Source organism: Vulpes vulpes, chromosome X (assembly GCF_048418805.1).
Source record: "Vulpes vulpes isolate BD-2025 chromosome X, VulVul3, whole genome shotgun sequence".
Taxonomy (NCBI): Eukaryota; Metazoa; Chordata; class Mammalia; order Carnivora; family Canidae; genus Vulpes; species Vulpes vulpes.
Genome location: NC_132796.1, coordinates 42,007,877 through 42,035,500, shown reverse-complemented (window position 1 = coordinate 42,035,500; position 27,624 = coordinate 42,007,877). Strand labels below are relative to the sequence as shown.

At 49.0% G+C, this 27,624-nt stretch overlaps 1 protein-coding gene across 2 annotated transcripts; it reads left to right on the top strand.

Annotated features, from left to right (window-relative positions):
• The first annotated feature begins 2,413 nt into the window (after positions 1-2,413).
• GRIPAP1 (GRIP1 associated protein 1) lies at positions 2,414-27,189 on the top strand. Of its 2 annotated transcripts, XM_025982371.2 has the most exons (26): positions 2,414-2,607; positions 4,499-4,565; positions 4,707-4,768; positions 5,745-5,771; positions 6,591-6,698; positions 9,848-9,998; positions 11,761-11,945; positions 12,150-12,197; positions 13,693-13,724; positions 13,829-13,876; positions 14,007-14,106; positions 15,839-15,916; positions 16,127-16,219; positions 17,437-17,571; positions 18,598-18,693; positions 18,982-19,194; positions 19,333-19,446; positions 20,234-20,311; positions 20,443-20,538; positions 20,664-20,720; positions 20,812-20,911; positions 22,415-22,545; positions 24,455-24,577; positions 24,695-24,788; positions 25,570-25,724; positions 26,635-27,189. In XM_025982371.2, exons 1-26 carry the CDS (start codon positions 2,566-2,568, stop codon positions 26,725-26,727), a joined length of 2,526 nt encoding a protein of 841 aa, XP_025838156.1. In that variant the 5' UTR covers positions 2,414-2,565; the 3' UTR covers positions 26,728-27,189. The 2 variants fall into 2 exon arrangements, with proteins under 2 accessions (XP_025838156.1, XP_072599765.1); XM_072743664.1 differs by lacking the exon at positions 5,745-5,771 and having other exon boundaries at positions 2,537-2,607.
• The last annotated feature ends 435 nt before the right edge of the window (positions 27,190-27,624 follow it).

Here is a 27,624-nt window from a genome sequence, read left to right as displayed (position 1 = left end):
TGGATTAGAATACATGCATATATTTCCTAGCTCTGTACACTGAGAGAGCCTAGAAACAATTACGTCCTAGTAGCAATGAACACTTCTCAACTGGGGCTGAAAAAGAATAAAGTGAGTCTGTAGACTCAATCATCAAAAAAAAAAAAATGAAATCTGGGACACCTGGTGGCTCAGTGGTTGAGTGTCTACCTTTGGCTTAGGTCATGATCCTAGAGTCCTGGGATTGAGTCTTGCATCAGGTTCCCCTCAGGGAACCTGCTTCTCCCTCTGCCTATGCCTCTGCCTCTCTGTGTCTCTCATGAATAAGTAAAATATTTAAAAAAATGACATCTTATCATTTGCAATGATGTGGATGGAACTAGAGGGTATTATGCTAAACAAAATAAGTCAATCAGAGAAAGACAATTATATTATTTCACTTACGTGGAATGTAAGAAACAATACAGGATCATAGAGAAAGGGAGGGAAAAATAAAATAAGACAAAATCAGAGAGGGTGACAAACTATAAGAGACTTAACTCGGGATGCCTGGGTGGTTCAGTGGTTGAGCATCTGCCTTTGGCTCAGGTCCTGATCCTGGGGTCTTGGGGTTGAGTCCTGCCTCAGGCTCCCTGGAGGGAGCCTGCTTCTTTCCCTGCCTAGGTCTCTGCTTTTCTCTCTGTGTCTCTCATGAATAAATAAATAAAATCTTTAAAAAAAGAGACTCTTAACACTAGGGAACAACAGGGGTGCTGGAGGAGATGGTGGTGGGGGGATGGGATAACTGGGTAATGGGCATCAAGGAGGGTACTTGATGTAATAAGCACTGGGTGTGATACACAACTGATGAACCACTAAACTCTACCTCTGAAACTAATCATACACTATACATTAATTAATTGAATTTAGGTTTTAAAACAGAATATGGTGAGTCAAGCATCTTCTAGTGCCAACAAGAAACTGAAAACACACACACACACACACAAAAAAAAACAAAACCCAAACTGATGGGGGCATGTCACAAGGACTCAGAAGTCAATTTGAAGGAGCTCCCACTGGCCAAATCTGGGACAGTTTGGGCATCAAAGGAAAAAATGATAGTGATTATAATTTATTCAATAAAATAATTCTGTACAGATATACATACATAAATGAGGGAGAAAAGAAAGCTCTTTCCTACAGTAGAATTGCAATTAATAAGTACCAAAGGAATGTTGGCATTAAAAAATTGTCAATGAGGGCAGCCCCGGTGGTGCAGCGGTTTAGCGCTGCCTGCAGCCCAGGGTGTGATCCTGGAGACCCGGGATCGAGTACCATCATCGGGCTTCCTGCATGGAGCCTGCTTCTCCCTCTGCTTGTGTCTCTGCCTATGAATAAATAAATAAATCTTTAAAAAAGATTAAAAAATTGTCAATGAATACTGGAGCCAATGGTTCAGAAATTTTATTATTTTTTAAGAAGATCTTATTTATTTATTTATTCATGAAAGACACACAGAGGGAGAGGCAGAAACACAGGCAGGGGGAGAAGCAGGCTCCACCCAGGGAGCCTGATGTGGGACTCGATCTCGGGACTCCAGGATCAGGCCCTGGGCCGAAGGTGGCGCTAAACCGCTGAGCCACCGGGGCTGCCCTGGTTCAGAAATTTTAAATAGAAAGAATGATAAAGGTGGTAAAATGTAAACAATTGATAAATCTGGGCCAAGGGCATAAGAAATTTCCTTGTACCATTCTAGTTTTCCTGTACATTTAAAATGATATAAAAATTAAGTTACTGACCCCCCAAATAAAGAAAATAGGGAGAATGCTAGTAGTGGTATGTCTTTAAACATGCTCTCTAATGTTTTTCTTTCCCAGATACAAACTACTGCTTGGGTGGCGGAGTTTGCATAGCGGGCCAGAAAGCACAAGAGAGGCTTATAATGCATTTTACTACTTATTTGGATGTTGGGAGAGTTTAGCCATCCTGTTTTTGTTTTATTTTGTTTTTTAAACTAGGCTTTTTCGGTTCATTCATTTGCCCTTCTTTCCTTTCGGGTATTTTAAATTTATTTGTAGCCAGATCCTTTACCTAATATGATGTACATCATGTTATAATCAGCGTCAAATCTCAAAAAAAAAAAAAAAAAAAAGCCCCGGGCTTCGCTAGAAGCAGGATTTCATTCTGGGGTCACTCGAAAGGGGGCGGGAACAAGCCCAGCGCAAAGCTTCCGCTTTCATTTCTGGGGTTATATGTCAACCGTTCTCATTAAAGGAGTACGGCGGAAGGGGGACTTTCTGTCGGCAAACACTTCCCTAGCGACGAGTCCACCCATGACACAGGGAGGCCACAGTATCGCATCACAATGGGTGGTCTATGAGAGCTCAAAAGCCAGGTCATATGACCTAGTTTGCGGTAAAACATTAAATTTCAATTCACCTGACCTGTCAGTTTCACTCTCTTCTCTCCGGCTCCAAAGTACTGAACTTCTGGAGTAGACTCCTTCCCCTCCATTCCTGGCCAGTGGTTTGATCCGCCCCGAATCCTGACAGGAGGGACGAACTGCGTCTGCGCAGAAGGCTGTCGGGGGGGGTGGGGGGGAGGAACATGGCGCAAGCTCTGTCTGAGGAGGAGTTTCAGCGGATGCAGGTGCCGCTCGCCAGGGAAAAGACCACCGCGCTAGGCGATGGGGGGCGGGGTAGAGAGAGGTCGTGCCACCGGCTCTGAGAAGGGGTTGGTTGGGGTGGATCTTGAGTCTAAGGGGTTGGTCTGGACAAGGGAAACTGAGGCTCTAAGGGGTGAAACTGTTGTATTCCAAGATATTATTGGGCTCTGGGGGGTTGACGTCTGTGAGCTTTGTGGGCGGAAGAGAGAGTCCTAGAGTGGGCAATACCCTACTCAGACCTGGAGGGGACGAGACCCCTGGGCCCGTGTGGTGACACCATGGGCAGGTGATGATAACATTGGGTTTTGAGGGAAGGAGATCTTGAGAGGGCGAAACCATTTTGTCTGGAGAGGAAGGAAGCAGACGTTGGGCCATTTGCGTCATGGTGGGGGGAGCCCTTGAGAGGGCAGTACCATTGCCCGGTGGAAGGTGGAAATGTTTGTGGGAGATACCACTATGCCAGGGACTTAGGAAAGACCCCACATGCTGTTATTGTTTATGGGAGGTGGATCCTAAGAGGGGGCAGTACCTTTGAATGTCAGGGGTGATCCCATTAGGCCTGGGTTGGAGAGGACCCTGAATGGGTAATACCATTAATTCCTGTGTTGGAGAGAGGACCAGAAGAGGTTAGAGTGACACCTTGGACCACACGGAGGGGAAACCACTGGGCTTTGGGGAGGTACCCCAATTGGGTACCGTGACCACTTGATTCTTTTGGGGACGACTCTGGTATGGGATGAAAGGCCAGAGTAGGCCCTTGTTGAGAGAGTTCTTACTGGGGAAGACCATTGGATTTTGTGTGTGTACAACCTGTAACTTGTGCCGAGAGATTCTAAGTGAGTAAGAATAATCCAGCTGGCCCACCCAAGGCTTTGTGGAGGAGAGACCCTGAAGGATGTAGGACCATCCCATTTGGATCATGACTGGGGGGGTTCTTGAGGGATGTGGGGGGCCTTTGAGTGAGGAAAATTTATTTAATTGGGCCATGAGTGAGGGAAAAAAAACGGTTGGCTATGACAGATACGGCTTCTATGTGGGTGCCAAGCATGTACAAATTGGCTCAAGACAGGGAAAGACAGATTATTGGGTACAGTAGAGTAGTAACAGGGCCAAGGGGCTCTGTAGGGGCCAAGCCCTTTGACCTTAAGCAGACCACCAGGGAGGTGAAGCCTGGTCCCATGGAAGGAGGGAAAGATCCTGGTGGGGTAAGGAATAGTAGGTTTGGGAAGAACAGGGCTGTTAGGAAGGGGTAAGCTGTTTGGAGTGGCCCATACTTCAATTTTCCCTTAATTCTTAAAAGGGATCTGGATGTGTTTTGAGAGCTTTGTGGGTGAGGACCCCAGGCAGTCCCCAGCTTAGTGTAAGTTAGACAGGAGAATACCAGGCCCTGTTCCCCTGAAAAGAGGGAGGAATGCAGGCCCCTATGCCCCTATACTCAGGGGCCTCCACGTCTGGCCAAGAGGATCAACAACACTCTTCCATGACAGAGAGATAGTTAGAACAATGTTTAGTGTCTGATGAGGTCAGCCAGGATGAGGAGGGAGAACTTTATCATTTGGGCATGGGGAACCACAGAACATGTGGGAACAAGAACCTGACTGGATCAGTGCTGTTGTGGCCTGAGTGCAGAGTGAATTGGAAGGGGAGAGATGGAAGAATGAGACTAGCTGTGGTTATAAATTGAGCCAGAGAAGGGGAAACAGGGGCTGAGGGGCTGGAGGCTCACTTAGGATACAGCATGCTTGGTCTTAAGGAGCAGCTAAAGAGGCATGTGGAAGGTGGTAGGGTCCATGGGGCTCAGGGGATTGGTTTCCTCTTGGTGAAAATAGGGGCACATTCCTGACCAAGTTGTTTCCCTTCCCTTCTTCCCCCAAGGCTCAGCTCCTGGAGCTCCGAACAAATAACTATCAGCTTTCAGATGAACTACGCAAGAATGGCGTTGGTGAGCCCAGAGGGTCTCATTAGATGGGGGTGGCTTTGGAGGACAGAAGCCAAGGGAGAAACACCTCAGAGGCCTGGCAGGAAGACCTTTCAGCTTCCTGCCCCTGACTGAGGCTGAGACTCCCTGATTTCCCCCCACCAGAGCTTACCAGTCTTCGACAGAAGGTCGCCTACCTGGATAAGGAGTTCAGCAAAGCTCAGAAGGTACCTCCCTCCCTTCACCCACTCGCCCACCCATGCTTCCCTGTAGCCAACTGACTCATCTATCCAGTGAACACCTACAGGGAAGCAGGCCTAATGGTACATGCTGCCATTAGTCATTCAAAACACTCTCATGGAAGTCTCTGTAGTGTGCTAATTTTATCTAATCCTGCTTAATTATCAATTGATTTTAATTTACTCTTAATGCATTTTCTATTTCAATTATTCAGTCTCATTCACTGACTTCTAACTACATAGTAACATCCATAGGTGAATCTGCCTTGAATCTACCTTCTATTTTTCACTCACACTTCTACCTTGTGCTCTCACATCCCATCCCCTCCCTGGTCCTGTTGGTAAAGTGAGACTAGACCTACCTCTCAGATGGTCTGAAGATGAAATAGCATATAACCTATTATGGTCCCTCAAGGCATTAAAGGCTTTCCTTTGTCTCTTTCTTCACTGCTCTGTCCCTACACACAGTTCAGTGTTATGTACCCTATAAATATTTGTTAGATGTAGGAATATATGGTACAGAAAATCTGGCAGTCAGGAAGCTGGGCTTCTCTCTGGTGGGGTGCTGATTGCCCCACATGGCAGTGCCCTCAGCTGCTCAGCAAAGGAACAGCAGTTTTCATGGTACATGAGAAGGATCCACGTAGATGCATTTGGACCACTGTAGCAATGCACCCACAGTTTCTGAGCCTAGAGAATCAGCCCATGAAGGGTTGAATACTAAGACTCATGAATGGTCTCAAGTGCTTAGAGGAAAGCGTGTAAGCAGGATGCATTCACTCACTCACTCACTCTCATTATTCCTGTGGACTATATATTTCATGCAAGTTCTGTGGTTAAAGACACATCCCCCAATCAATCATCATTGCCCCCACCCCCGACACTTGCTACAATGTCTCCATACCCTAGTGAGGGAGTCCATCTCTGTTCACCTTATCTCTCTTCCCACCCCTTTCACCTTTAGGCACTGAGCAAGAGCAAGAAAGCTCAGGTAAGGGGACCCATGGTGGGTGAATGTGTCTGGAAGTCTGAGGGACGATATTTCTGTATGCTGGGATCTCCTGGTACTGGCCTTTCTTTCTCTGTGTGTGCACTTGCATCTGTGTTTACCTCACTGCCATGTGTCTGTATGTCTGTCTTTATTTTCCTGTGCTTGTCTCATTCCGTGTCTCTTTGTCATTCCTTCTCCCTTTCTGGCTGTCCTCTCTGAGGCTCTCTATGCCTGCCTTCCTGTTCCTCTCTGACTCTTGCTTCTCTCACCAGCGTTCACTTTTTCTCTCCCTCACCTGTTCCCATCTGTCATCATTTCCCTTTTCTTCTTTCCCTTTCTTTCTCTCTCTGACTCCTTGTTTCTTCCCCCCCATTCCTTGTCTCTTCCTGACTCATTTCTTTCCCTGACCCCCTCTCTCTCCCTTCTGTCCTGTTCTCCCTCCCATTGATCTTTTTGTTCCTATCTCTCTTCCTGCCTTTTCTTTTTTCTCTCTCACTCTTCCATCCCTCTCTCCTTCCCTATCCCCCTTTCCCCTTCTCTCTCTCCCTCCTCTCTCACCTCTTTCTGTCTCCCCTTCTCTTTCCTCCCACTGTCTCCCCTCGTGTCCCTCTCTCCTCCCATGTGTATCTTCCCTTCTTTCTACCCTCTCATGTCTGTCTCTCTCCTTCCCTGTATCTCCTGATTTCTCCCATCTCATTGTCTGGGCCCTACGTTCCTCCCTTCACCCTCCACCGTCATTTTCTCCCTGTCTGTTTCTTTGCCCTATCTCTCCATTTTATCTGCCCTTATTCGAAACCTGGCCCATGTCTGTCACTGCAGGAAGTCGAGGGGCTGCTGAGTGAAAATGAGATGCTGCAGGCAAAGCTTCACAGCCAAGAGGAGGACTTTCGTTTGCAGAACAGCACGCTTATGGCAGAGTTCAGCAAGGTGCTGGTGCCTGGGACAACCGAGGGGGATCCAGGGGAATCTGAGGGGTAGGGGCCCATGGGCTGAAGCTGGAGGGCAGCTGAAGGTGGTGGACAGAGGCTGGCCCTGGATCACTGTCCATGGTGCTGAAGCAGATCCTGGATCTGTGCTGGGGGGTGGTGATTTGACAAATGGGGCCACTCGCGATGCTGGGATTAGAAGGCTGCAAGCCTTGACAACAGCTGGTTCCAGACCAAATAATTTCTTTCTTTAAGCTTCAAGTCCCCCTGTGTATATTTGGGAGATGATGCTAGGGAGTTCCAGGTTATTGGAGGGTCTTAGGTAAAGTTCTTATGCTTAGCATGAGACAGAAAAATGTTTTATTTTTTAAAAATATTTTTATTTATTTATTTATTCATGAGAGACACAGAGAGAGAGAGAGAGAGAGAGGCAGAGACACAGGCAGAGGGAGAAGCAGGCTCCATGTAGGGAGCCAGATGTGGGACTCGATCCTGGGACTCCAGGATCACACCCTGGGCTAAAGGCAGGCACTAAACCACTGAGCCACCCAGGGATCCCCTAGAAAAATGTTTTAGCTGCTTCCCTCTGCTCTTCCTTCCCCTTCATCTGACATAACTCTGGGGTTCTAATTCTTCTAGATAATTCATCCCGGATTGGATAATTCTATTTCTTCACTGATTATAGTGTCCTGGCTGTTTCTAAACCTACTGGGGAGTTAGAGATATTGTCTGTTGTTTCCTTATCTATCTTCTATGTCCATGGTCAATAAGTCTCTAAGGTTTTAGTGTTTATTTAAGGAAAAAAATCTTTATGGCAACAAGAATGGTATTTCCAGGACTCCATGTGAGAATGTAGTACTTAAGACCTTAAAAAACAAAATATGAAAACAACCTTTAAACAGGTACAATTTCAAGAGAGGTGATTTAATAACTAATAGTTAAGAGCCATTAGGCCTAGATTAAACTCTTGGCTCTACCTTTTACTAACTGTAACCTTGAGCAAGTGACTTGACCTACCTGCTTCTTGGTTCCGAGATGTTTAAATTGGAAATGATAATGATGCCACCCGCATTGCAGGGACTTTTATGAGGATTGAATGGATTAATATCTGTAAACAACTTATAACAGAACTTTGTAGTAGTATTGGCTATGTAGGTAATAGCGACTCATAATATTCTTTTATTATTACTGATTCATTTTCCCTCTAAAATATTTTTGACTACCTAAAAATCTCAGAATCATCCTGTGGCCCTGCTCTACCTCAGCCCTTACTACCTCTTACCTGTTCTATTCCCCCAGCCTTCTTGCTGTTCTCCTTGATTCTAGTTTCTCCTACCACCCTATGCCCTAGAGGTTCTCCTGACTTGCAGGCCTTACAGCATCACTCTTTTAAGCAATAGCTCCGAGTGGGTCCTTGACCCTGACTCTTCAGAGCCCCTGGTTCTCACATAATAGCTGACCCCATTGCCTCACTTCTCACTGCTTCCTGCCTCCAGCCTCAATGATATTGTGGTACTTTTAGGATGAGGCAAGGACAGGCATTCCTCCATCAATCCAGCTTGTGTTTCTCAGCACCTGCCCTGAGCCAGGCACTGGCCCAGGTATAGAACCTCCTTCATAATCCCCCTCCTCCTCCTGGGAACTAGAAGTGCTCACAGGCCTGCCTCTACCACTTTCTTGCCAAAATATTTCAGCTCCATTTATTCTTCAATAAATAGTTACTGAGCAGCCCTGGCATGCTTTACGTCCTGGAAATAGTTGTGAACAGCACAACATGGCTCCCACTCTTGGGTAGCCTACATTCTGAATGTGGGATGAGGAGAAAGATAATGCATTAGAAAAAAATGATAGAGGTGCCTGGCTGGCTCAGGAGCATGCAGTTCTTGACCTTGGGGTTGTGAGTTCGAGCTCCATATTGAGTATAGAGATTACTTAAAAATAAAATCTTAAAAAAATAATGGTACAGACGATTGACAGTTACACGGTGCTTACTGCCTACCAGGTCCTATTCAATGTGCTCTAAATTACTCATTTATTCTTACAATGAGCCAGTGGGATGTCATTAGTATCCCTACTGAGCAGATGAGGAAAACCAAGCCCCAGAGAGATGAAGTAATTTGTCTTAAGACCACATGGCTAATAAATGGCAGCCATTTATTAGCTGTGAAACCAAGCAGGCTGGTTTCAGAATCTGTGCTTGTGTTATAGAACAGAGTGTAATTGTCAATCACAATCTGTAATCCAAGTATTTGCAGAGCTTTAAGAAATTAAGAACAAAAAAAAAGAAAAAATAAAAAAAGAAATTAAGAACATACTTGGTCAATTTATTTTATTTATTTTTTTTTACTTGGTCAATCTAATTGCAATTAGTACTAGGTAAGGAAGAAATGAGCAGAGTGCTGTGCTAGAGAGTGTTGGAATTTCTATGTTGGGGAATACTACTTCAAGGGTGACATTTGAGCAGAGCACTGAAGGACGCAAAGGAGCCAATCATGTGAATAACTGGATGAAAGGAATAGTGTTCTGGGTAGAAAATATCCCAGGCAAGAGAATAAAAATTCTCTGTGAACCTCAGTATTCTCATTTGAAAATGCGGACAGGGGATCTTGTCAGGACCACTGTGAAAACCCCAGGAGTTGAGCAAGGGGCTGGCCTAGTTTTATTTGCATCGTACATTTCTCCAAGGCTGAGGGCTGACGACGAGGGGCTGTGGGCAGCGCTGCCTTTGGAAATGTCCTGAAAGCTGTCTTTGGTGCCCAGGTACCCAGACACAGACACTCTCTCCCACCTCACAGAGGGCTGTCAGTGGGCCTGTTTGTGATACTGACATCCTGGACTAGCAGCTTCTGGTAGGAGCCTGCCTGGGGTCTTGGATTACGACTATGAGGTTGGCATCGGGCAAGCAGAAAATTCTCAATGTCCTCAGTCCTCTGACTCTGCCACTTAACAGATAGGTGAATTTGAAGTTATCTGACATTTGTGCCTCAGCATCCTTATCTGTGAAGTGGGAATAATGAGTATCAACAGCACCTACATCACGGGCATTATAGGAATTACGTGAACTGTAAGGTGCATTAGCCAAGCACTATGTATATTGCAGCAAATATTGTTCTGATTCCCCGCTTCTCTTCTCCTTCCTCCCCTGCTCAGCTCTGCAGCCAGATGGAGCAGCTGGAGCGGGAGAACCAGCAACTGAAGGATGGAGCTGCCAGGGCAGGCGCTGCCCCAGCCGGGAGTCTTGTGGATGGTGAGCTGCTGAGACTGCAGGCAGAGAACACAGCCTTGCAGAAGAATGTGGCAGGTATAAACAGGCCCCTCTTGGGGATGCGGGAACCTCGGAGATTGAGCAGGGTGTTTCCCCTTGAAGGAAGGGGTAGGGCTTCAGAATGAGGCTTGGCCCTGCCATGAACCTCTGTATAACTTCAGACAAGCCATTTCACCTCTGAGCCAAAGCTTCCTCATCTACAGAATGCTTGTGGTTATGTCTGCCACCTGGAAGATTCCAGTAGAGTTCAGATGAGGAGTGGGATCTTTCTGAGTTGGGTTCAGTGCCTGGTACCTACCAAATGTTACAGGTTAGCAGATTGAACATCAGAAAGGAGCTGTTTGCTAAACAGGGAAAGTGAATGAAGGAACTTTCGGAAAACTCTGAGCCCAGATTGTCAATGGGTTCTGGGATGAAGGCTCAAAGAAAGCTTGGTAGAGTGTGGGAGGGTCCCAATGTGGGGATGTTTGGAGAGTAGCTGGGGCTTGTGTGGTGGGTTGTGTTTCGGTGATCAGGAGGGAGACTTTGTAGGTTGGGTTGAGGATTAGGAGGTTATAGAATTCAGCTGTAAGTAGCAGATAGAGGATGGTAGGCGGCACCTTGGAGGGCTATGGGTGGGGCCTGGGGTGCAGGGAGTGGGGCTCGGGAAACCAGCTTGGACTGATTTGATGGTAGACGGGGTTTCAGTGGATGGTGGGGCCTAAAAGATTTTTTTTAAATAAATTAATTTTTATTGGTGTTCAATTTACCAACATACAGAAAAACACCCAGTGCTCATCCCGTCAAGTGTCCCCCTCAGTGCCCGTCACCTATTTCCCCCCACCCTCCGCCCTCCTCCCCTTCCACCACCCCTAGTTCGTTTCCCAGAGTTAGGAGTCTTTATGTTCTGTCTCCCTTCCTGATATTTCCCACACATTTCTTCTCCCTTCCCTTATATTCCCTTTCACTATTATTTATATTCCCCAAATGAATGAGAACATACACTGTTTGTCCTTCTCCGATTGACTTACTGCACTCAGCATAATACCCTCCAGTTCCATATATGTTGAAGCAAATGGTGGGTATTTGTCGTTTCTAATGGCTGAGGAATATTCCATTGTATACATAAACCACATCTTCTTTATCCATTCATCTTTCGATGGACACCGAGGCTCCTTCCACAGTTTGGCTATTGTGGCCATTGCTGCTAGAAACATCGGGGTGCAGGTGTCCCGGTGTTTCATTGCATCTGAATCTTTGGGGTAAATCCCCAACAGTGCAATTGCTGGTCGTAGGGCAGGTCTATTTTTAACTCTTTGAGGAACCTCCATACAGTTTTCCAGAGTGGCTGCACCAGTTCACATTCCCACCAACAGTGTAAGAGGGTTCCCTTTTCTCCGCATCCTCTCCAACATTTGTTGTTTCCTGCCTTGTTAATTTTCCTAAAAGATTTTTTTAAAGGTTTTTGTATTTATTCATGAGAGAGAGACAGAGAGACAGAGAGACAGAGACACAGGCAGAGGGAGAAGCAGGCTCCATGCAGGTAGCCCAATGTGACACTCGATCCCAGGTCTCCCGGATCATACCCTGGGCCGAAGGCAGGCGCTAAGCCACTGAGCCACTCAGGGATCCCGTAGGACCTAAAATATTTATTAGGAGTGTGGATGGGGCTGAGCCTTTGTCTTGTTGGCTTTTGGTCATTTGGGGCAGGGTCTGTTCTACCTGAGGGGCCCAAGGCCCACTTTTCCATCTACTTGAAGCATGGCAAGGGTCTTCAGAGACCACCTCACCCATCATATTCTTATGTTCTACCCACCAGCCCTGCAAGAGCGCTATGGGAAAGAGGCTAGGAGATCCCAACCTGCCAGTGAGGGCCAAGGAGACCCCCCGGGGGGCCAAGCCTCCACCATCCCAGCCCTCATGCCATTGGCGGAAGTGGAGTTGAAGTGGGAAATGGAGAAGGAAGAAAAGAGATTGCTCTGGGAGCAATTGCAAGGCTTGGAGGTAAGTCTGATCCTGTTGGGGCTGGGGTGGCAGGAGGCAGGCAGGTGCCCTAGGTCTGCCTATGGTCACATGGATATGTCTGTGACATCACCAATATCACCAACTCTTGGGCTGATGGATTAGTAGGGCAGGAGGGCAGGGGAAGGCACAAGCCTCAACTCCCCTTTTGCTGATATTAATTCTCTCCCTCCTCCTTCCCCACAGAGCTCAAAGCAGGCTGAAACATCCAGACTACAGGAGGAGCTTGCTAAGGTAGGGCTGAGCTTTCCCTGGACTTTCTCCCCACCCCACTCCCCACCTGCCGTGCTTCCCCTGGCAGGGTAGAAGGAGCAGAGTACCTACTCCATGTCAAAGCCTTAGTTTCATCATCTGTGAAATGGAGAAACTCACATTTATATCTGAGTTGCTTTTGACATGGAAGAAACTAAGGTGGTTCCTCTGTCTTGTGGATGGCAAGCCCCATCTCTCCCTCCTGTGTCCTCCCAGCTCTCCTGGTTTATCCATCCATCCATCCATCTATCCAAGCATTTATAGACTATTGGCTTTCTTTTTTAAAAAATATTTTATTTAGGGCAGCCCCAGTGGCCCAGTGGTTTGGTGCTGCCTTCTGCCTGGGGTGTGATCCTGGAGACCTGCAATCGGGTCCCACGTCGGGCTCCCTGCATGGAGTCTGCTTCTCTCCCTCTCCTTCTGCCTGTGTCTCTGCCTCTCTCTCTCTCTGTCTGTCATGAATAAATAAATAACAAGCTTAAAATTTTTTAAATTAATTTGTTTATTCATGAGAAACACAGAAAGGAGGGGGGGTAGAGGCAGAGACCTAGGCAGAGGGAGAAGCAGGCTCCACGCAAGGAGCCCAATGTGGGACTCAATCCCAGATCCCAGGATTACACCCTGAGCCAAAGGCAGACGCTCAACCGCTGAGCCACCCAGGCATCCCTAGACTACTGGCTCTTAGGAACTGGAGACCCAGTGATGAGGCAGACAATAATGATCCTGCTTTCTAGGCCTTCTGCCCTAGCCATTCTTTTTTTAAGTATATTTATTTATTTTATTTTTATCTATTTTTAGTTTTTTAATGATTTCATTTATTTATTCATGAGAGACACATAGAAAGAGAGAGGCAGAGACACAGGCAGAGGGAGAAATAGGCTCCAAGCAGGAAGCCTGATGTGGGACTCGATCCCAGGACTCTGGGATCATGCCCTGAGCCAAAAGGAGACGCTCAACCGCTGAGCCAGGTGTCCCAAGATTTTTATTTATGTCTTAGATAGAGCCAGCAAACAGAAGCAGGGGGAGCAGCAGGCAGAGGGAGAGGGAGAAACAGACTCCCCGCCTGATGCAGGGCTTGAACCCAGGACCCCGGGATCATGACCTGAGCTAAAGGCAGACACCTAACTGATTAAGCCACTCAGGTGCCCCTGCCCTAGCCATTCTATGATGTGGCTGTCAGTCGATATGTTGGGGGCATGAATGCTGGCTTTTGGAGCCTGAGGGGGCTAGGTGGAGATCATGTTGTTGCCATTGACCACCTGGGCAACCAAATTACTTAATCTTTTTGAGGCTCAGTTTCCCCATTTATAAAACCAGTAGTCCTCGCTTCTCAGGACTGTTTTGAGGATTCCACAAGATAACATAAGTAACTCCAAGCCTCTGGAAAGGACTTAGTGAAAAATGTCTATAACTACTAAATTTATTTTTGTCTTTACTAAAATGTTATCACTTGTCTGTACCCCCACCCCTTCCCAAGCTCTCTGAGAAACTGAAAAAGAAACAAGAAAGGTAAATTTCTTTGCTTCCTGAGGCAGGGGCAGGGGCTTGGGGGGGTCCAGCTGGGAAACCAACTTGTGGAACTGACCCATTTATGTCTGTCTCTCTGTGCCCAGTTTCTGCCGTCTGCAGACAGAAAAGGAGACACTATTCAACGACAGCCGGTAACTAGCAGGGGTGGGTGTATATCCAGACAGTGGGGACAGTGCCCAGCAGAATTGCCTGAAGACCACAGAGGCAGAGCTGGGAGATAGAGCCTCAGGGCATGGTCACCATGCCCCCCATCATCCCCAGGAATAAGATTGAGGAGTTGCAGCAGAAGAAGGAAGCTGATCTCAAAGCCCAGTTGGCTCGCACTCAGAAGCTGCAGCAAGAACTCGAGGCTGCCAATCAGGTGAACAGCTGGATTCTGGGATTGCTGGGATAGAGGCCAGGGCTGGGAGTCCAGGGAACACTGAGGTCTACAGAGACTAGTTGGGGAATCCAGTAGTTCCTGTGTTGGAAATATAGGGACTGAGTGGGTCCCAGGGACCCCCAGGAACTAGGAAAATGGGAACTAGGGAGCCCCGAGAGCCCTAGGAGTTAGCCTATGAGTCTGTATGAATCAAAGATCTCAGGGGGTGCTGAGGACTTGGAGGCTGTGTGCCACAAGTTCATATGAATCTGAAACTGCTGGGGGATTGGAGACAGGAGTCTAGAGAAATCTGTGGTCACTGAGGACTTGGACCAGGAGCTGGAATGAGCCTGAACTCCCTGGATGTTGGGTGACTTTGAGACCTATGGGATCTGGATAGATAGGACTTTCAAGGGTAGACAGGTGGGCCTGGAGGCTAACTGTATTTGAGGCCTTCAGGGTATGGGGGCTGCTTTGTGGGCCTGAGACAACTAGAAAGTTGGATCACTTGCTCTGAGTGATCCTAAGACCTCTGGACACTATAAATAAAAAAAAAATTGGTGAGTCTAAGACATCCAGAGACTGAAGCAAAAGTCTAGGTGGGGGCAGCCCAGGTGGCTCAGCGGTTTAGTGCCAACTTCAGTCCAGGGCGTGATCCTGGAGACCAGAGTCCCACGTCGGGCTCCCTGCATGGAGCCTGCTTCTCCCTCTGCCTGTGTCTCTGCCTCTGTGTGTGTGTGTGTGTGTGTGTGTCTCGTGAATAAATAAATAAAATTTAAAAAAAAGTCTAGGTGGGTGTCAGGCTCCTGAGAGTTAGGGGCTAGGGAACTTTAAAGCCTCCAGGCTTACCCCCTAAGGCAGGTGAATCTGAGATCCGTTGGATTAAGGGATACAATGGTTTGTGGGTTTAAGCCCCTGAGAGCTGGGGACAGAGTCTGGGTAAAATTGGGTCTTCAGTTACCTGGGTCTGAAGATCCCCAGAGATTGGGGACAGAAGTGGCAGGTGGGGGCGGGTGGTTAGGAGCTGGAAACTAGGAGATTGTATGAGTTTGAGACCTCTAGGGTTTGGGGCTCTGAGTTTGGGTGGGCCCTGTGACTCTTGGGAGCTAGAGACACAGGGATGGAGTATATCTGAAACCCGTGGGTGTTGGGGTCAGGAGTCTGGGTGAAGCTATAGCCTCTGGAGGCTAAGTGTGTCTGAGAATTCTGGGGCCTCCGAGCCAGAATCTGGGTGAGTGTGAGACCTCTATGGATTGAGGGTGGGGTGAGTTTGAAATCCCCAAAAGCTTAGGGTTTGTTTTTTTTTTTTTTAGATTTTATTTATTGATTCATGAGAGACATGGGGGGCGGGGGAGAGAGAGAGAGGGAGAGAGAGAGGCAGAGACACAGGCAGAGGGAGAAGCAGGCTCTATGCAGGGAGCCTTACGCGGGACTCAATCCTGGGTCTCCAGGATCATGCCCTGGGCTGAAAGCGGCGCTAAACCGCTGAGCCACCTGGGCTGCCCAAGCTTAGTTGTTTTTCTAAGATTCTTAGACCTGGAATACAGGGTCTGAGGCCCCTGGGGTAATGACTTAGAATTTGGGTGAGCCTGAGTCTGACAGCTGGGTAGTCTTAGGACCCTCAAGTGCTGGAGACATGCTATCAGGTGGTCAGAGAGGGAGTCTGTACAGTCACATGCTCCCCAGGAGATGCTGAGGTCTGTAACGGGTTCCCCTGACCTGTTCCCTCCAGAGCTTGGTGGAATTAAGAGATCAGTGGCAGGGGGAGCGCCTGGAGCATGCAGCAGCTCTGCGAGCCCTCCAAGATCAGGTACCTGGTACCGGGCAGCTTCTGGGAGGTGGAGGGGTGAGTAGGTGGGGGGCAGCCTCTGCAGGTATTATACAGGCAGGGAAGGCCCCAGGGGATTGTGTTTCCCATGGTAGTGGTGCATGTGCACTCATGTGCTTCCTTTCTTGGCCATGGGTGGGTCCTGTCCCCCTGTTCTGGACCCACTTTCACATGTTTTGGGGATGGGGCCAGGTATCCATCCAGAGTGCAGATGCACAAGAACAAGTGGAAGGACTTCTGGCTGAGAACAATGCCTTGAGGACTAGCCTGGCTGCCCTGGAGCAGGTATAGGATACTTGGGAGCCGTCACTGATCCCTCTCCAATTTCCCATCTCTTTCTGCTTCTGATCCACATTAGGGCAGGGCAGTCTGGACCTCATGCTGTTCTGCCTCTGTTTCTGTTTGATCCTCAGGTTCTCCTTTCTCTCTTTCCCTTTTCTTTCTTTTCTTTCTTTTCTTTCTTTCTTCCTTTCTCTCCTTCCTTTCTTTCTCTTCTTTCTTTCTCTTCTTTCTTTCTCTTTCTTTCTTTCTCTTCTTTTTCTTTCTTTCTCTTATTTCTTTTTCTTTCTTTCTTTCTTTCTTTCTTTCTTTCTTTCTTTCTTTCTCTTTCTTTCTTTCTCTTCTTTCTTTTCTTTCTTTCTCCTATTTCTTTCTCTTCTTTCTTTCTTTCTTTCTTTCTTTCTTTCTTTCTTTCTTTCTTTTCTTCTTTCTTCTCTCTTTCACATAAGCAGCAGGAGGTGAGGGGCAGGGAGAGAGAGAGAGAGACAGAGAATCTTAAGCAGGTTCTATGCCCAGCATGGAGCCTGATGCCGGGCTCGATCTCACAACCCTGAGATCATGACCTGAGCCGAAATCAAGAGTCAGATGCTTAACCGACTGAGCCACCCAGGTGCCTCTCTCGGCTTCTCTTTCTGATGGTTTCCACCTCTCTTCTCTCTGGCCACCCACCCCTGCTTCTCTCGCATTTTCTAGTTTCACTCCAGTAAAGGACAAGAAGTGTACTAATCTTAAGTGTTCATTCAGTGAACCATATCTGCCTGTTGGTCTGTCTATCTCTATGTGGCTACCACCCAGATCGAGATTTAAAGCATTTTCAGCACCCCAGAAGGTCTCTTTTGCCCTTCCCAATCAATATTTCCCCAGAAATAACCACTCCCCTGACTCTAGCAACGTGGATTAGTTTTACTTGTTCTTTTACTTCCCATAATGGAACCAGACACCCATTTTTGTGCCTAGCTTCTTTCCTTCCTCAACCATAGGTAGCATTGATCTGTTCTTTTGTCTCTGTTTACTATTCTACTGAATGACCATACCACTTTATCCATTCCCCTGTTGATCTCTTTCTTTTGCTTTTTCCCTTTGAAATTCTTTCTCTTTCCTCCTGGCTCTCTTCCCGCCTGTCTTCTTGTCTCCACCAAACTGGGAGACTCCAACCCTATGTCTGGCCCTTGGGGGATGGGACGGCTTTTCACTCTGCTTCCCATCACCCCCGTTCATCCCAGATCCAAACAGCAAAGACCCAAGAACTCAATACACTCCGAGATGAGAATGCTGGGCTGGCAGCTGATTTGCAGCAGCGGCAGACTGAGTATGAGGAGCTCATGGGACAGAAAGATGACCTCAACTCCCAATTGCAGGTGACCTCTTTAGCTCCGACCTGGCTTCTCCCACTTCCCTCACACTGGCTCCATGGGATCCTCCACAAAGTGCAGGCAGGAGGACTCTGGAGTTGGGAGCATCTGGGTTCCAATCTGGTCTCCTAACTTATTAGTACCTTGGGTCCCAGACCATATTCTTTTCCTTCACTGAGACTGAGCCTCTGCAGTTAGATAGGATAGCCATTTCTGAGTCCATGGTATCAACCAGAATCACAGTAGATTAGGTTAAGTAAGATAAAAGTTTAGATCTCTCTCATAGAAGTGTCCAGGTGGGTTGTCTAGGGATGGAATGATGGCTTTGCCATGACCCAGGTTTCTTCCACATTGCTGCCTTCAATTCAAGACTTCTGTCTTGGTAGCCAGGATGCTTGCCCAGGCCCTCCCTTCATCATGTTTGTTTTCCATCTGGAAAGAAGGAGGAAAGAGGGATGAAAGAGGGATGGGCCCAGCATGGCCCTTTCCTTTCTGAGCATAACCTATGTTATCCTCACCACTTCCACATCCGGAAATTAATCATATGTTCACACCTCACCATAAGGTAGGCAAGGAAACGTCACCTTGACAACCCTGTGTGTGTCTAACTATGAAATTTCTTGCTAGGGTCAGAGGGAAGAATGCAGAGAAGGCTGGGGAAATTGCTAGCAATGTCTGCCCTGTTTCTTATCTAGAAATAGAACAATACCAATTTTACTGGGGTTAAGGGAGACCTGCCTACCAGAGGTGTCCTGGGTGACAATTGCCTCCAAGAGGCTCTTTTTTTTTTTTAAGATCCTATTTATTTATTTATTTATTTATTTGAGAGAGATAGTGTGTACAAGTAGTACAAGCAGGAGGAACAGCAGGCAGAAGCAGAGGGAGAGGGAGAAGCAGGCTCCCTGCTGAGCAGGGAGCCATACACAAGGCAGGGCTTGATCCCAGGCCCTGGGGATCTGGGATAGTGAGCCACCCGGGAGGCCCCCCCTTCAGGCTCTTGATCAAACTCCTCTCCTTTGTCCCCCTCATTAGGAGTCATTACGTGCCAATAGTCGGCTCTTAGAACAGCTTCAAGAAATCGGGCAGGAGAAGGAGCAACTGACCCAGGAACTACAGGAGGCTCGGAAGGTGGGCAGCTCTGGAAGGTGGGTAGCTGGGATGGGGAGGGATTGGCCCCAGTCTGTGGGAAGGGAGCAGGTATGTGGGCCAACATCATGGGAACAGCAAAGGATGGAAAGTAAACAGTGCCATGTGGCTAGGTGAGTGACTCAGCTAGTTCTGGAGCAATGGGAAGGAGGCACAGTTGAGCCTATTCCTTGGGGCCTGGAGAGAGCAAGGTAGGCCTTGTCTGATGTTGAAGAGGATAGCTGACTGGCATCCTCCCCCCTTGCCCACACTGCCCCTTCCTGCCACCAGAGTGCCGAAAAGCGGAAGGCCATGCTGGATGAGCTGGCAATGGAGACACTGCAGGAGAAGTCCCAGCATAAGGAAGAGCTGGGAGCCGTCCGACTGAGGCATGAGAAGGAGGTGCTGGGGGTGCGTGCCCGCTATGAGCGCGAGCTCCGAGAGCTTCATGAAGACAAGAAGAGGCAGGAGGAGGAACTCCGTGGGCAGATTCGTGAGGAGAAGGTGGGTGGGTGGGTGATAATGTCTTTCCATCCCCAAAAAAGGGAGCACAGCATCACTGATGGGGCTAGGGGATAGTGTGGCTGTGGTGCCCACCCCTCCACCTGCCCCACCCCACCATGACGGTCTTCCTTCTCCCAGGCTCGAACACGAGAGTTGGAGAATCTCCAGCAAACGGTGGAGGAACTTCAAGCTCAGGTACATTCTATGGATGGAGCCAAGGGCTGGTTTGAACGGCGCCTGAAGGAGGCCGAGGTAAGTCAGTGCCTGATGAGGCACCAAGGACTGTTAGGGGACACCCATGCCACACTAGGGGACTGAGGGTGGTCAGGCCCCAGAACATTCTGAAACACTCTGGACTCAGGTCTCCCTGCAGCCTCACCAGCTCCAACAGCAGCCTTCAGGGGATCAGGGAACAGTCATCAGTAAGGTAGACTGTTGGAGGCGCAGATTTGAAAAGACAGCCCTGCCTTCTGAAACTGCTTCTATCAGGAAATTATTGTAATATCCTGATTTTATTTGAACAAGGACTTTTACTGCCAGTTTGGGGGAACACTCATAATAGTACCTAAGAGGAAGTATCCTGCAATAGGGAAGAGCACAGAGGCTGGAGGGAGTCATGATTTGCCTGGGTCTGAGTCCTGGCTAGGCCACTTGCTAATAACTGTGGGCAACTTACCTGGCCTGTGGCCTGTTTTCTTTATCAATAAAAAAAGGGATAATAATAGTATCTGCCATGTGGGTATTATGGGAAGATGATATAATATGAGTCAATGAGCATAAAATCCCTATAACATTCCCGGCATGCAGTAAGTGATGTGTTATATTTTGTTAGAACAAAACCAGATCAGATGCACATGTCAGTTGGTGATTTAAATGGCGCAGCCTCTAGATGTGCCACTCCTGTGTACTGCCTAAGGGCACACAGTACTCCGTGTGGGGGTGTCTTCTGCATGCTTGCAGGCTCCTGCTGCCATCACACCCTGGACTGGCTGTGCCGTCCTCTGGGGGGGTCATGGCCAGACCGAGACTTGTCCCGTAGGAATCTCTGCAGCAGCAGCAGCAGGATCAAGAGGAAGCCCTCAAGCAGTGCCAGGAGCAGCACTCTGGCGAGCTGAAGGTACCCACTGCCTAATGGTGTTCCTCTCTCTCCTGGGAGGGCCGGGCTCTGGAGGGGGTGCTGAGCCCTGGGGGTGGGGTGGGGAATGGATGTTTCCCAGGCAGAGGCCTGAGCTTCCTCCTGGTTTGCAGAGCAAGGAAGAGGAGCTACAGGGCCTACGGGATCAGCTCCAGCAGGCCCAGGAGGAGCGGGACTGCCATCTGAAGACCATCAGCAACCTGAAACAGGTCACTTGCCCCTCCAGGGGCCCAGACACACCCTGGGCAGTGGTGTAGTCACAGGGCAGAGGTAGGGAAGGCCCGGCATGCAGCCATCCTGGCAGCCTCTAGCTGTGCATTTCGTTGGCCCACAGGAGGTGAAGGACACAGTGGACGGGCAGCGGATCCTGGAAAAGAAGGGCAGTGCTGCGGTATGATGGGGAGATGGTCAAGCATGCCCCTGCCTCCAGCCTGTGGGACCACTGGGCCTCAGCCTGCCTCTGTCGCCCCTGTTCCCCACAGCTCAAGGACCTCAAGCGGCAGCTACACCTGGAGCGGAAAAGGGCGGATAAGCTGCAGGAGCGGCTGCAGGACATCCTTACCAATAGCAAGAGCCGCTCTGGTGAGGGGCCTGGACTCAGAGGGCAGGACAAGTGAGGGGTGGGATCGATGGGCAGGGGCGGGGGCGAGGGGCGGGCTTGGGCCGTAGGGCCAGAGCTGCTTCCTGCACCTGCTCTGCTGGGCTCCTCTGCACTTTCTGCCCCTCTTGAACTTGGTCTGTCTGTCTCTCTGCCTTGCCTCCTTCCGTGTCTCCCCTCTGTTTTGATCTCTCTGTGCTGTGTCATGCCATCTCTCTCTCTCTCTCTGTCTCTCCCTACTTTCTCTCTCCTTTTCTTCTGCTATTTTCTTCTTTGTCCCTTTAACACATTCTCTCTCCCGTTCATCCCCCCATCTTTGTCTGCGTCTCGTCTGGATCTTCACAACCCTCTCATGCACATCCCCACACCTCACCAGGTATCTCTAAATCCCCTGTATCCATTCTCTCATTCTGTAAATGTGGACTGAGCCCATGTGCTCACATCTGGGGTCCTTGATAGTAAACCCCCTGAAATACTGTCCTCCAGGAGTTCCTAGTTGAGCTAGGAAGACAGACTTACATTCAGATAGCAACACTGTGGCGTTATCACATTCAGCTAAAATCCATGTTCTTTCTGCCACTCTAGGCAGAAGATACAACAAAAAAACCTTGGGTTGCTTTGGACTTTTTTTAAAGAAGGAAATGGCCTATAAATATGTTTAAATAAATAGTTACAATGTAGTGGTGAGGGCTCTGGTGCATCTCCCATGTCTCAAGCTCAGAGAAAACTTGCTCCCTTGTCCTCCCCCTTCAGCCATAAGCTCTTGCTGGAGATCCTTGGGGTGGGATGTCAGCCCTTCTCCCGGATACCGGGAAGCAGCTGCAAGAGTGGAAACCCAAGCTCAGTGGGCCTGTTTTAAGTGACATGGCAAAAACGGATGCATCTCTCACTCCATCTCTGTGTCTCTGAGGCATTCTCTCTCCTGAAGTCACCTCCCTTTATAAAGGAGTTTTGTTTCTGTTTTCTACACATTAGTGTACAAATCAACAAGCAGATTCCAGTGGTCCTTGTCCATAAAGAAATGCAGATTTAGGGTCACGTTTACATGTCTGTCTCCATCTTTTCTCCCCCCCTTGTCTCTGCTCGGACTTGTGTCCTCTCATCTGCTGTGGCTTGCTGTCTGTCTTGGTTTCTCTTCTGTGTGTGGTCTTGCCCCTGGGCTCTCTCCAGCCTTGGGTCCTCTTTGTATGGACCCCGAGTCCGAGTGCATACATCCCTTGATGCCCATATGTGTCCACACTGCCCACTCCCTACCAGCCTCTTCACCTTTGTTTCTCTTCTGGCAGATGTGTTTGCCCAGAAAAGCAACTTTTCTTTTTTCTGTTTCTGCCTCTCCTGTCATACTGTCCATTTCCACCTTTCCCATGCCCCAGTGTTACTTTACCTCATTCCACCTCTGTCAAATCTATTTCTGCCTCTTCCTGCCAGTCGCTGCACTGGGACCCTAGGGGATTGGGGATCAGGTTTCTCTTCCTTCTCTACCCAAGGCCTTGAGGAGCTAGTTCTCTCAGAGATGAACTCACCCAGCCGGACCCAGACTGGGGACAGCAGTAGCGTCTCATCCTTCAGCTACCGGGAGATTTTGCGGGAGAAGGAAAGCTCCACTGTTCCAGCCAGGGTAAGGGGCAAGGAAGAGCTGACAGCCCAGCTTCCCCTACCCAAACTCTGGGATCCTCCTTAGGCCCTCCCTTGCAGCCATCTGCCTCTCTGGGCCTAGCATACACATTTTCTTAGCAACTTTTCTCTAAGCTTGACAGCTCGGATTCAGATTGCCAAATTGAGGATAAGCAGATTATTCTCTCTGACCCTCTGCTCTCTCATCTGTGAGCTAATTCCACCTTTCCCGGTGTCATAAAACATGTAGCTTCTAGCAGGTGCATGATCATGTAGGAGGTCCTTTTATCCAACTCACAATTATCACTCGCTTACTTTTGTCTATTGTGTCAGCTTCCTGGCCAGCCACTTTTATTTGGAAATCCATAAGTAGTATGTGTACCGTGTAGAAAAATTTTAAAAACACACACATGCAAGTTTTTTTTTAATCCAAAGAAACTACCTCTTCACCATCCAGAGATCACCACTATAAACCCTTGGTTCAGTACCCTTCTAGATCTTGCTTTCTTTTTCAAAAAGATTTTATTTATTTGAAAGAGAGAAAGAGCAAGTAGGGGAAGAGAGAGAGAGGGGGAATCTCAAGCAGACTCTGTGCTGAGTATGGAACCTGACGAGGAGCTTGATCTCATGACCCCGAGATCATAAACTGAGCTGAAACCAAGAGTCAGATGCTTTAACTCACTGAGCCACCCAGGTGCGCTTCTTTCTTAAACCTTAATGAAATTATAAGTAACCTGTTGATCAGCTGATCTTTATCCTCTCAATTTCTTTTTTTTTTTAAATTTTTATTTATTTATGATAGCCACAGAGAGAGAGAGAGAGAGAGAGAGGCAGAGACATAGGCAGAGGGAGAAGCAGGCTCCATGCACCGGGAGCCTGATGTGGGATTCGATCCCGGGTCTCCAGGATCGCGCCCTGGGCCAAAGGCAGGCGCCAAACCACTGCGCCACCCAGGGATCCCTATCCTCTCAATTTCTTAAATTTTTATCTCATCTAGTACTTAGACCTTAATCATATTTCTCTGGTTGGCCCTAAAATGTCCTCTATTGGGCAGCCCCGGTGGCTCAGCGGTTTAGTGCCGCCTTTGGCCCGGGTTGTGGTCCTGGAGACCCAGGATCGAGGCCCACATCGGGCTCCCTGCATGGAGCCTGCTTCTCCCTCTGCCTGTATCTCTGCCTCTCTCTCTCCGTGTGTGTGTGTCTGTCATGAATAAATAAATAAAATCTTTTTTAAAAATGTCCTCTATTGCTAGTTTTATGAAAATCAGCATTCAGTTTCAGAGCACATGTCACATCCGGTTGCTTTATATCCTTTAAGTGTCTTGAGTCTAGTGTGGTCCCTTTGTTTTTCATGACACCAACCTGTAGAAGAAACCCACCAGGTGACCTGCAGAAAGTGTCCCACCTGTTGTGTTTTCCTGCTGGCTTCCTAGTGGTATTATTTAGCTTGTTCCTCTGTCCTACGGTTTTCCTGTCAACTGGAAATAAAACCTCTTATGCTACAGGCTCTCCCTTCATCCTCTCAATGAGGAAATAATGTGGTGGTTCCTTTTTTTTTTTTTTACAGATTTTATTTATTCATGAGAGAGAGAGAGAGAGGTAGAGGCAGAGACAGAAGCAGGCTCCCTGTGTGGAGCCTGATGGCGGGACTTGATCCCAAGACCCTGGGATCATGACCTGAGCCAAAGGCAGATGCTTAGCTGCTTAGCCACCCAGGTGCCCCAAAGTGGTGGTTCCTATGTCCCCCTTTAGGCAATGGGAGACCCAGAGTCTCCGTGGGTGCTGAGACTTGCCTACAGCCCCTGTTGCAGAGCCCACCTTCATCCTGCCCTGGCTTCCTCTTAGCCCCTGATCCTGTCTGGGGTAGGCAACAGCACTAAGCCTGGACTGGCCTCTCCCATCCTTTCCCTGCAGTCCTTATCCAGCAGCCCTCAGGCCCAGCCTCCACGGCCAGCAGAGCTGTCAGACGAGGAAGTGGCTGAGCTCTTTCAGCGCCTGGCAGAGACACAGCAAGAGAAATGGATGCTGGAGGAGAAGGTGGTGTCTGCCTGCTTGTCCTCACTTGGCACACCCTTGGAGAGGAGGCTGAGGCAGGGAGTGGGGAAGTCTGACTGGGCCCCTTGTTACGTGTAAACATGCTGGGCTACCATGCAGGTGAAGCACCTGGAAGTGAGCAGTGCCTCCATGGCGGAGGACCTTTGCCGGAAGAGCGCCATCATTGAGACCTATGTCATGGACAGTCGGATTGGTCAGTACCTTCTCACCAGCCTCACCCCTCCCCCGAATCTGGCCTCTGACCTGCCTCTTCCTCTCCTCCTTCCCCACTGTCTCCTGTCCTCTTGCAACTCAGCAAAAGTACTGACAAGGCCACAGCTGCTAGAGGAGGTGGGGAAGAGCAGGCCAGGCCTGTCCCTGTGTGTGTCTGTCTCTTACTTCCGCTCTTCCATTCTGTCTGGGTATCTGTCATTGCTCCACTCTCCTTTCTCCAGCCTGGCTCTTTCTCTCTCTCCCTCCTCTCCTCTCCCCATCTCTTTCTGCCGCACCTCGTCATCTAGTATCACTGTGGCTACTGCCTGTCTCTCCTGTGTCTCCTCTGGAAGTCTTCATCCTCAGCATGTAGGACCCTTCAAGGGTCCTTAGCTCTTCCTCTCCCTTTTTCCACTGCCTCTCCTCTTTTTCCCCTTCCCCATCTTTGTTTCCTTTGTTCCTTTCTTTCAAACCTCCTCCTATCCCCGTTTCTCCCTTCTTAATCAGAACCACGCGGACTATGAGCTGACTATGCGCTCTGTGTTTTGCATGCTATCAGAGACATTTTTCTAGCTCTGCCAGTTGGTGATTATCCCCATTTCTCAGGGCCACACAGCCAGTAAGCAATGGCCAGGTTTCACATGGCAAAACCTCTGCCTGCTATGTCACACAGCTTCTCCCCCACCTTTCACCCCCACTCTCTGTCTCCCTTTTCTGCCCCATCTATGTTGTCTCTCCTCCGGCTCTGCCGAAGGGGTGGTTCTCAGCCTGGGCCCTTGCAGATGTGTCCGTGGCAGCAGGCCACACAGACCGCAGTGGGCTGGGCAGCGTTCTGAGAGACCTAGTGAAGCCAGGCGATGAGAACCTTCGGGAGATGAACAAGAAGCTACAGAACATGCTGGAGGAGCAACTCACCAAGAATATGCACTTGCACAAGGCGAGTGTGGCCTACCAGCCTACCCATCTCTCTATCTAGCCACCTGCCTCCTTCACCACTCAGCCCCATGGATCATCTGCCAGCACCCAAACCCTCCTCTCCCGCCCTACCCCCCCCCCCCATTCACTGAGCACACCTCCATCCTCACCTCCCCATCCTCCAGTCAACTCACTTGCTCTCACTTTTGTCTTTCACTGTTTGTCCACACATCTGTTCGTGCACACAGTCAGCCGACTTGCCCATCAACCCTGCCTTACTTGCCCCTCTGCCCCCTACCCATCTAATCAGCTGCCCCATGTCTTTCCACCCATTTCCTGACATACCTCCTCTCTCTCTCTCTCTTCCCTACTCATCAGTCACCCCTTTTCTTACCTTTACCCACCCACCCAGTGACCTGCCTGCCTACCTGTTATCTTCCATCTGTCCTCTGAACCATTCATTTGCCCACCTGTTTGCCTACCATGGATCCACCATGCATCCACCCACTCATCTACTTGCCCATCCTACCCCCCAGCTATTTCCCCCATTTCTGGGGGAGTCAGAAAGAATGCAGACCCAGCCCCTGCCTCTGAGAAGTAAGCTTACCATTAAGTAGAAAAACTGGTGGCAAGGTGAGGGTTGTAAACTCTGGCCACACCACATACAGCAGGTGATCTGCTCCCATTTCCATATTCCTACATTCCCTTCACCTGGGAGGCTCCCTATTTCCCCCTCCCCCCACCGGCCTCCCACATCTTTTCCATGTCCAGCCCACTGCTGAGGCTCTGTGAGCCTCTCCAGGTACCTTCCTGTGCCAGACTAGACATAGCTGGGCATTGATTAATGAGGTGAGAAGGATAACACCCCAAGTTTAGTGAGGGAGCTTCCTCTGCTGCTTTCTCTAGTCCCTGATGGCTTGTTTGTTTCTTAGGACATCGAAGTTCTCTCCCAGGAAATTGTGCGGCTCAGCAAGGAGTGCGTGGGGTCCCCTGACCCAGACCTAGAACCGGGAGAAGCCAGCTAAAGACCTGCGGGCTGTACCTGCTCCCTCCCCTCCCCACCCCCCAGGACACCATCCCCTTGGGCTGTGGTGGGAAAATGGGGCTGCCACCAAAATCAAATAGGTTGGGAGACTGGACATTAAAGGGGTTGAAGGCCTGATGGCTGGTGTTAGTGACCCTGTTTTAGGGCAGAAGCCCCTGGGGAGTGGGGATCCTGAGGGGAGGGGCAGGGATTTCTCGTTTTTCTTGGCCCTGGCTCCCAGAGGCCTTTGCCTTCATCTCTGCATGAACTCTCCCTCCCCAGAGACCAACTGTTTTTTTTATTTTATTTTATTTTTTAATTTATGTCTGGAAGCCTGGCTACCCTGCATTTGGGATTGGGGATGTTGGGTGGGGCGCAGTCCGTGTTCAGCATTCTAACAACATGTGTGTGTATGTGTAAAGGCTGCAGCCAAAATACCATCTGGCCAGATGGGCCCACCCACGGACTGTCTACTCTCATTCTTTCCAACCAGGAGGGATGTGCTGGGGATGGGGAGGTCACACCATTGGAATGGGGAGGGAGGTCTGCAGCTGCGATTTTACTCTTTCCCCTACCCTCTGTTAACTGTCTCCATTTACTGTGGGCCCATCCCTCTGACTGACTGGCACAGAAATACCTGCGAATATGTATGTGGGTGGATGTGTGTGGGGTATGGGCGTGGAGGAAGGGGTTGGGCAGATGAGAGGATAAGTGGTTGGATGGACTGATGGATAAATAAGTGGAAGGTTGCTTGGATCAATGATGGAGAGGTCGAGAAATAAATGGGCAGATGGATGGAGAGGTGATTGGATGAATAAATGGATAGATGAATAGGTCGGAGATATAAGTGGACAGATGGATGGCCAGGAGAATGGATGGATGGATGAGCAAGAGTAAA